Source organism: Dipodomys merriami, unplaced genomic scaffold, assembly GCF_024711535.1.
Source record: "Dipodomys merriami isolate MVZ:Mamm:240054 unplaced genomic scaffold, mDipMer1.0.p SCAF_1, whole genome shotgun sequence".
Taxonomy (NCBI): Eukaryota; Metazoa; Chordata; class Mammalia; order Rodentia; family Heteromyidae; genus Dipodomys; species Dipodomys merriami.
In genome coordinates this window covers 94,656,376-94,665,769 of record NW_027202270.1, presented here as the reverse complement: position 1 = coordinate 94,665,769, position 9,394 = coordinate 94,656,376, and the positions used below count along the sequence as shown (strand labels likewise).

At 43.1% G+C, this 9,394-nt stretch overlaps 1 protein-coding gene across 5 annotated transcripts in view; it reads left to right on the top strand.

Annotated features, from left to right (window-relative positions):
- Positions 1 to 7,286: 7,286 nt before the first annotated feature.
- The window catches only part of Nova1 (NOVA alternative splicing regulator 1), a 142,743-nt gene continuing 140,635 nt past the window's right edge, over positions 7,287 to 9,394 (top strand). For 3 of the 5 annotated variants that reach the window (XM_070026076.1, XM_070026068.1, XM_070026104.1), the window contains exon 1: positions 7,287 to 8,035. In XM_070026076.1, the coding sequence (XP_069882177.1) occupies positions 7,900 to 8,035 (136 nt within the window). In that variant the 5' untranslated portion in view covers positions 7,287 to 7,899. Of the gene's footprint in view, positions 8,036 to 8,696; positions 8,790 to 9,394 lie in introns of those variants that run through there. The other 2 variants (XM_070026094.1, XM_070026084.1) reach the window with 2 other exon arrangements.

The following is a 9,394-nucleotide window of genomic DNA, read 5'->3' as shown; positions in this document are numbered from 1 at the left end:
TCATAAGGAAATGGAAAGACTTGGGAAAAAATATCATATTAAATGAAGTAAGCCAGACCCCAAAGAAACATAGGTTCCATGGTTTCCCTCATTTATAATAATTAGTATATGTCTAGGATAGTCCTAGTAGAGGACTCAATAACTCAATATCTATGTACATATGACCATATAAAATGAGGCTAATTGAAATGAACTCTAAGATATGAAAATAAGAGGGTTTTGTTGTTATTACTTTATTTTATTGTCAAGGTGATGTACAGAGGGGTTACAATTACATAAGTAAGGTAGTAAGTACCTTTCTTGTCAAACTTTGTTGTCCCCTCCTTCAGTTTTCTTGCACTTTCCCTCCCCTTCAACCCTCCCCCTCTCCCTGAGTTGTACAGATCATTTCCAACATATAGTCTTGTGAATATCACTGTTGCACTGGTTTACCCTTTGTCCTTTTTCTCACCATTTTGTTGTTACCTCCCTCTTCCCTAATTCAGATAAACATATGGTACTATACCCAGGGTACCAAAATGAAATATAGTGACAACAGGGGATAAAACATAGTGTGGGAAAAACACACAAAACAAGCAAGAAATCACTTAGTACATTAAAAACAACAAAGGAAAACCTCTTATGTCCATATCTTGGAGTTCTTTTCGCTTTGCATCACCTTACATGGTCATATGTGCATCGCTTTTGAGCTATTCTGCTTATCTTCTAGGATTATCCTAGACATATAGTAATAATTAATAATGAGGGAAATCATGAGACCTATGTTTCTTTGGGGTTGTTGTTGTTTAATATACTATATAAATTATTTCTTTTTTTTCTTCTTTTCCTTTGTTTTATCCCCTGTTGTCATTGTTTTGATTTTGGTACCATGTGCTTGTATATGATAGTCTGATTTGAAAAGAGGAAGGGGGAAATCACAAAATGGTGATACAAAAGACAAATTGTGAACCGATGCAACAGCAATTCTCACAAGACACTATGTTGGAAATGAACTTTACAACTCAGGGGGAAAGGAGTTAGAGAGGGAGGGAAAGTGGGAGAAAACAAGGGAAAGAGGGGGTAACACTGTTTGACAAGATATTGTTCATCACTTTACTTATGGAACTGTAACCCCTCTGTATATCACCTTTACAGTAAAATTAATTAAAATTTAAAGAAAGAATTATGTGTGGTTGAATGTATTTTATGAATGCTACTGATATTTTAAGCCTAGTTGATAAAACATAGGAATACTAAACAATTACTACATTGTCAGTCACTACTTTTAATGTACTGTGAGTCGTAGGTCAGATTTATTACCAAGACGATGATAAGTTCTGAGTTATACTGCATAATTAGAAAAATGTTGAAAATTTTAATGTTCAATTAGAAACCAAATAAATATATACTTAGTGACAAAAAATTAGAATTCCTGGAATCAACTAAGATGACTATTGATGGATAAACTGTATATACATTTATCTGAATTAGAGAAGGGAAGGAGAGCAACAAAATGAGACAAAGGACAAAAGGCAAACCAATGCAACCGTGATACTCACAAGACAATATGTTGGGAATGAACTTTACAACTTAGCGAGTGGGGATTGGCAGAAAGGAAAGTAGGAGGGAAATTTGGGAGGAGGTAACAATGTTTAACAACAAATATACTCACTACCTTAAGTATGTCCTCTGTACATAACCTTGACAATAAAATTACATTAAAAAAAGAAAAAAGCACAATGTATGCAACTCCAAAAGCTAATAAATACTGTCATGGCAAGGAGGATGGAACTGTCAGACATTATGTTAAGTGAAAGAAGACAAACATTTAAAGAATAAATGCTACACTCATATGTGAAATTTGAAAATGTTTATTTCCTAGAAGTATAGAATAGTAACTAACAGAGTCTAGGAAGGGTAGTAGGGAAATGGAAGTTGGATACTAAATACTAAACTAGAAAAGAGAAGTATGGGTTAGTTTTCCAGCACACAATAATATATTTTATGAAGAATTAATAGAGTTGAAAGCTTTGCAAAATAAAAAATAAGAAGGGCTGGATGGTAATTAAGGAATGGTAACTAAGGGATGGATGGTAATTACACTGGTTTGATAATTTAATGTAACACATCACATTGCATGAGTGTATTTATTATCATATAATTCCCTGTATATACATAAAATGAAAAATATATACATAAGAAAATTTAGGACATTTTTAATAATAACATGTCTCTTTATCTTCTAGGATAACATTTGCAGTTGGAATATTGAGTTATAGAGAACTTGGAATAATACTAATAACATGTTTATGTCACTGTACAAATGAATGTAAAGGTTCACAGATTGTTTAAAAATTATTGAAGGAGGATCAGACACATCCATCCCAGGGGACCACACAGAGGCAGACAGGCACAGGAGAAAGATTATTATAAGGTTTATTAGAGGAGCCATATTTCCCCCAAGAGGGAGCACAAGGCCTCCGTCACCATGCAGGTAGCAGCAGGGTCTGGGGGAGAGGAAGTGAGGTAGATGGGAGTTGAGGTAGGTTTTGGGCTGAGAGAAGGAGGGGTCAGCTGTATGGAGGGAACTCCAGGAATGGGAGGGGGGCCCAGGTCTGGGCGGAGCTGAGGACCAAAGGTGAGCATTACACTAACAATTACCTACCAAGAGATGATATTGCATATGTGAATTTATATAACCAAATATTATAAATATTTTTAATATGCAATCTTAGGAAATATTTGCAGCCAAGACATCTATTTGTAGATTTGAGAAAGACCTAATGGAGATATTATGCCCTTATGGTTCTTATTTACTCCTATATTCTTTGTGTTGGATTGAATGAAGTAAAAATGGAATGAACACATTTTTCTTCATGCTTTGTATCTTACAAACCAAAAATGTACATTGAACAAATGATTCAGGTCTTTTACAATCAACTCTTGTGACAATAATGTATTGTGGAAATTACATATGTGCATATATGTGTGTATGTGTATGTATTTGTATATGCATTGGATATGTGTGTATTTATGTATTCATATATATTATATAAGAATGTATACATATTTTACATATCAATTATATATATTTAATATATATGACTTTAGTTTCTATATTTTTTCATGGTCATACTAGCTGATGTTAAGTGAATTAACAGTACTGTGTAGTAACATACTTCTCAGGTTTTCTTATTTGAAATTTTTGTTGACATTGTAATAACCTGTTTGTGCCCTATCTATACTATCTACACTATCATTTCTTTGTATACTGGCCTCATTTTCTATAGGATGGGGAAAGTTCCATTCCAAGGGGTATTAATTTCCCAGAATTTCCAAACTGGGTAAGGACAGAGCATCTCTATCTACCACAGAAAGTTCTTTGAGAAAGGCACAGCAGCTTGTCCAACATGCATTGAATTAATCACTGTAAATGGATCTCACTCAATAGTTGAAGGGAGTAGGTGCATAAATACCCAGCTCTGTTGCATTTTGTGAGTTAGTTTCAAGGCTGGGGTTTTAAATTGGATCCCAGGAAATTTCAGTGACATTAAGTTCCCTTTACTCACAGTGATAAAATCTTTGGTAATTCACCCTTTATTGCTTTCCTTCCCTTCCCTTTACTGTCTCACTTACCCATGTCTCTTTTCTGATTCCTGAAATGGCTTACAAAATAGGTGATTTGAATCCTTAACTCAGGTGTCTACCTGTGGTGGGACTCAAATTCAGAAAACACTTCCCAAAATATCAGCTCTGGGAGATACTCAGGTAGGATGAATATCTTTCAATAATAGAACTGATAAAAGGAAAGGCAGAAGTATGGAAATGAGTAAGAACATTTACAAATGCCTGTAGATACCAACTATTTGTATTTATCTTTTGTATTATTAATATTTTATAATCTTTCAGTAGTTTAAGAATTGTGTTTTATTTCAACATGTCAATATGAGTACATCTTGATCAAAGTCTATCTTTTCATCATTCTCTCCCCTCTCTCCTACCCTCTCACCTCTATTTCCTAGGCTGTATATTGCAATTCTTTAAAAATTTCTTCACTTTTATTAGCTGATGTAAAATGCAGAGAACAGCAGGCAATTATGTCCATTTTTTGGTCTACCTTATCAGGATTGTAGAGGCATATTAATAAGAATCATGTCAATATATATTTTATTCCTTCCTTCCTTCCTTTCTTTCTCTTTCTTTCTTTCTTCCTTTCTTTCTTTCCTTTTTTTTTTTTTTGTTGGTCATGGGGCTTGAACTCAGGGCCTGGGTGCTGACCCTGAGCTCTTCAGCTCAAGGCAAGCATTCTACCACTTGAGCCATATCACCACTTCTGATTTCCTGGTGGTTAATTTTAGATAAGAGTCTCACGGACTTTGCTGTCCAGGGTGGCTTTGAACTTCAATCCTCAGATCTCAGACTCCTGAGTAGCTAGGATTACTGGCATGAGCCACCGGTGTCTGGCCAGTACATTTATTTTTGGACAATGTTCCCCCTTCCTTTGCTGTCTTTCAGTTTTTTCTCTCCCATTCCTACTCACAAATTGGATAGTTCATTTTTGACATAGTCTAATAAGTACCACTTTAAATAAATATTTTAAAACCTACAAAACTTTCCAAATTATCTAGTGCCAAAACTAGATCTTTTCTAATTTTTCATGTACAAATATCCTCATGTATTTTTGTACACTTTGCAGAACACTTTGATTGCACAATTTCTGGCATCAACCTTTTATTATCTGGACTAGTTACTCCAAACCATGTTTTTTTCTTAATCCATGCCTCTTCCCCCCACCCCCCAATCCGGTGTGTCATGGTTTTTTTCCCAATCCTCTTTGTCATGGTTTGCTACTATAGTCTGGATTTTGACTCATGGACTTTTATCAAAATGCACTGATTTTCAGCTTCTCCCCCTTTTTCAGCTTTCAGTGTGTTTTATTCTGAATTGAGGCAAGTGTGTTCTTCACACCCCAGGTATAATTTTACATTGCACTCTTCCTTTTCATTAGAATGTATTCTATATTTCATTACTTAAAATGCACCATAAGTCACTCCTTGAGTAAGGTTAGTATTGTTTCCCATTCCCTTCTCAGTCTACCAGGAATTAATCTTTTTTTTTTTTTCAGGTCATTGCCTCAGAATTCAATGTATTCTTTGTTAGATTATTATATAATTGTAGGGATGTCCCTTCTTAGTCTAGCTTAGCCATTTTTCAAGTGGAATTACTATCTACAGTGGGGAATACAGAAAAATAACTTCTTTATCCTAGAAACCTTGTCAAAGTTTATACATTTCCTTATAGGTTACAATACTTTGTCACATCTATTATCTCATTCCACTTCTATGAGCTGGAGTTGTAGCCCTTGTTTTAAATGGGGAAAAACCTGAAGCTTCTGTGCACTGCAACATTTAAGATGACAGTTATAGACTGTGGAAGGTCTGTGTTTAAATTATTACTGTAATGTTTATTACTGTGCAATTTTGGATGAATCACTAGTATATTTCAAACTAAAATACCTAAAAAATGTGGTTAGTATACGATACCCTGCATGCAATGGATATAACATGTAAAGTGGATTGCTTGCGGCTTGGTAAACATTTAATAAATAGCAACATGTTAAGGGATTTGCCTTAGAACAGCCAGGAAAGAACCTGAAACCAGTATTTCAGATTCTCAAGTCCAGATTCTACACTATCCCTGCTTTGTAACACTCCGAGATAATTAAACAACTAACTTGCTGCTTGACCTTGAACAAAATACTTTTTGGGAGTCAATTTACTCCTCTCTTAAAATAAAGGTCTTGGGTTAGACCATCGCTATGGTCCTTTCAGAGTCGATTCATTCCAGCGATCTTAGATTTTTTTTTCCCCCTCTAGTGTTGTAGGGCTGAGGTTCAGAATTGTGATCTGTCCGAGATCTGTATTATCTAAAACCGTGCACATTGCCATGGGTTTTATTTCCACATTGGTATTTCGCCCAACGTTTTGGTTTGTGTGCACGCTCAGCTGTTGCCTGTCTTCAATCTTCCTACAGGGCGTCCAGTGGAGACCCACATCTAGCTATATATATATGTATATATATCTATATATATACATATATAGATATGTATATATATATTTGTATTCTGGTTTCTTCTGGAAGGGATGTATGGCCGGCGGGTGACCGTACACGTCCCCAGATGGTGTCACATAGTGAAAGTAAGAAATCCTCTTTTGATAAAATCTCAGCGTAGAAAAGCGCCTATCAGTGAGATGCTAATTCATGTCTTTTATGGAACTCTTAAAAAAAAAACCAACAAACTCATGCATCTCGCTCGAAGTCGTGGGAGCGTAGAGTCCGGGCTCATGCTCAGCCCTGACGCTGTCCCACCCGCTGCCAAGGGTCCCTCGGATGCCCTTCCCCGGACAGCTAAAGTCGTCATGGCTCCAAGTCCTAGCTGGACCGAGCTTCAGGTCGCATCCCCGGGGCTCCGCTCGTCCCCGCCAGGATACTGATTGGGAAAGGGGGCCTCCAGAACCTTTCACACATTTGCATCTTATTGGCTGGCGCGCCTGTCAGTAACTTCTCCTTCCCGCCCTCCCAGCCTAGCGCGTTTCTTGGACCCCTTGGTTTCTGCGACAAGCCGCTTTACGTTTGCCTGAGCCGTGTTGCCAGGGACCGGTGACCTTTCACCTCTGCTTTCCCACCAGAGCGCCAGGGCTCCGGTCCTCACCGACACCGCGCGCTCTCCCCCGCCCGCGCGCGCGCGCGCGCGCCCCCTCCCGCGCGCGCACACGCACGCGCACCGCCACCCCTCCCCTCCCCCCCTCCCCTCCTCTCCCTCGCCCGCCCCGCGGGCTGAGAGGCTTCGGCGGCGGCGGCGGCGGCGGCGGCGGCGCTGCTGCTGAGAGGCAGGGACCCGAGCGCGAAGTGTGTGGGAGTCTACGAACTCGAGCCCTCGCTCCCCTCCCCTCTTCGCCGCCGTCCCCTCCCTTCCTCTCCCCCTCCCTCCCTCCCTCCCTCCCTCCCTCCCCCCCGTTCCACACACACACGCGCGGGAGAAATAATGAGCGAGCTCGGGCGGCAGCAGCAGCAGCAGCAGCAGCAGCAGCGCCGAGCAGCCCAGGCGACGGCAGAACCGCTCCGGCGGCGGCGGCGGCGGCAGCAGCAGCAGCGGCAGCAGCAGCGGCGGCGGCGGCGGCAGCAGCGGCCCCGGCAGCGGCGGGAGCGGGCGCAGCGCTAAGCGAGCGCGGGGGAGACACCGGCTGCCGGCCCCCCGGGCGCCGCGCGCCTTTCGCGGGCTCCGGCCTCCCCGCGTCCCCCTCCGCTCTCCCCGCGCCCCCCGGCCTTCCCGCACCCTCCCCGCTCATTCACTCTTTCCCTCACTCCCTCTCCCCCCCTTCCTCTCCCTCCTCCGTCCTCCTCCTCCTCCTCCTCCTCCTCCCTGGCTGCTCCCCGCGCCCGCCAGCCCGCCGCGCCCCGCCAGCCCGCCGCTCCCACTCCCTGGCCCGGCCCTCCGCGCTCCCCTCCTCCCGCTCATTCACTCGCCCCTCTCCGGTCCGCGCGTCCCCCTCGCGCGCTCCTTTCTTCTCTCCTTCTCCGTCCTCCGTCCCTCACACCCCCTCCATTCCCGGTCTCCTTCCCGACACTGCACTGCAGCTGCTCCTCACCCTGCCCCCTCCCCAGTGAGAACAAGCCAGCAACACTGCTCCTTTTCTGATCAAACAACAACAAAAAACCTTAAGAAACCCCACACGCAAAAAAAAAAAAAAGAAAAAAGAAAAAAAAAGAAAGAAACCGAAAAAGAGGGGGGGAAAAAGAGAGAAAAAGCAAAGAAAAAAAAGAGCCAAAACAAAAGGGAGAAGCTTCCCCCCCCTCTCTCCCCCCCCTCCACCCCTACTCCAACACCCCCCCCCCCAGCAGCGGCAAGGAACTGCAAACATGATGGCGGCAGCTCCCATCCAGCAGAACGGGACCCACACTGGGGTTCCCATAGACCTGGACCCGCCGGACTCGCGGAAAAGGCCGCTGGAAGCCCCCCCTGAAGCCGGCAGCACCAAGAGGACCAATACGGGCGGTGGGTATCGCTTCCACCTCCCCGCTGGCCCCATCCCCCGCCGCCCGCCCTGCCTCCCTCCCTCCCTCCTGCCGCCCTCCCTCCTCCCCGCGCGGCCCGGACACCTCCAGCCCGAGCCGAGCCGAGCCCGGCGGCTCCCGCGCCCCCTCCCCATGCACCTGCCCCGTGCCTTGCCGTCCGTCCCCGGCACATTTCCATCTCGGTGTTTATCATTCATCAAAATGGCGACCAGGTTTTCGGAATAAGACCTATATCTTTTGCATTTAATCGGTCGATTGAGGCTGACCATTTAAGTATCCCGAGACCTGGGCTAGAGGGGTCCGCTAAGGAGAAGGAGGAGGAGGAGGAGAAGGAGGAGGAGGAGGATGACCCCCCGAGTGAAGGGGATGGCCGCCCCGAAGATGCGCGCTGCATTGAACAGTCTGATCAAATAAATAAATAAATGGCACTTGGGTAGCGGATTGCAAGTGATCGGGGCTTCGGAGAGTTTTGCCTCTGTCCATCCCCTCGCTTTGGGCCACAAGTAGTATGCAAAAATCTTGTTGAGTGCATGCCCTGACCGCACTTACATTGTCGGTACAAATATCTCATTGATTTGTCTTCAAGGGTGTGCATACGAGGGGGGTGTCTGGTACGGTGACTTGTTAGTTAACATCCTGCGCTTCCCTGGAAGATGAGTTATAACGGGACCGGTATCGCTTCTTCATTTGCACTGGAGTCATCTTAACAATGCACCCAATGCATCGAAGCAGAGGTGAATTTATCTCCAGCATATACCTTAGGAATGGATGGGGGTCTTGTGAGTGGCACAGCGCAAAATTTGGAATATTCATGCAACCTTAAAAAAAAAGGCTGGATTTGCCGGAATGTTTCTTATTTAAGACATGATCAGGTTGAGAGAATTTAAAGTTTATGGAGTTGGTTCTTTTCGAAAAGCTTTACGGGTTTTCTTGGTTTATCGGCCCCACTCTCCGTTATATGGTTCTTTTTGGAGAAGGAGCATTATCTATTTGGTCACTTTCATGTATATTTAGTATCGTTGACTCCTAAGCTTTTTAGTGTTTTCAAAATTCTTCCTAAGGTCCTTTAATTAATGAGCTTAGGAGAGATCATAGTAGACTAAGAAGTGCTAAAGAAATACATCAGGATTAGTTAGATTTCTCAGTCCACCCCCTTGAGTTTTTTCTTTCTCTTTTTCTTGCCAGTTACTGAAAGCTTGGAATACACCCTACAGTTTGGGTGGATTATTTGGTAGGAGAACGGTTGTTTTTTGGACTTTTAAGTAGGGTATAGGCACGGGGATAATTGCAGTCCTTGTGTGTTTGCTAATGACAAACAAATTTAGCTCATCTCTATTTA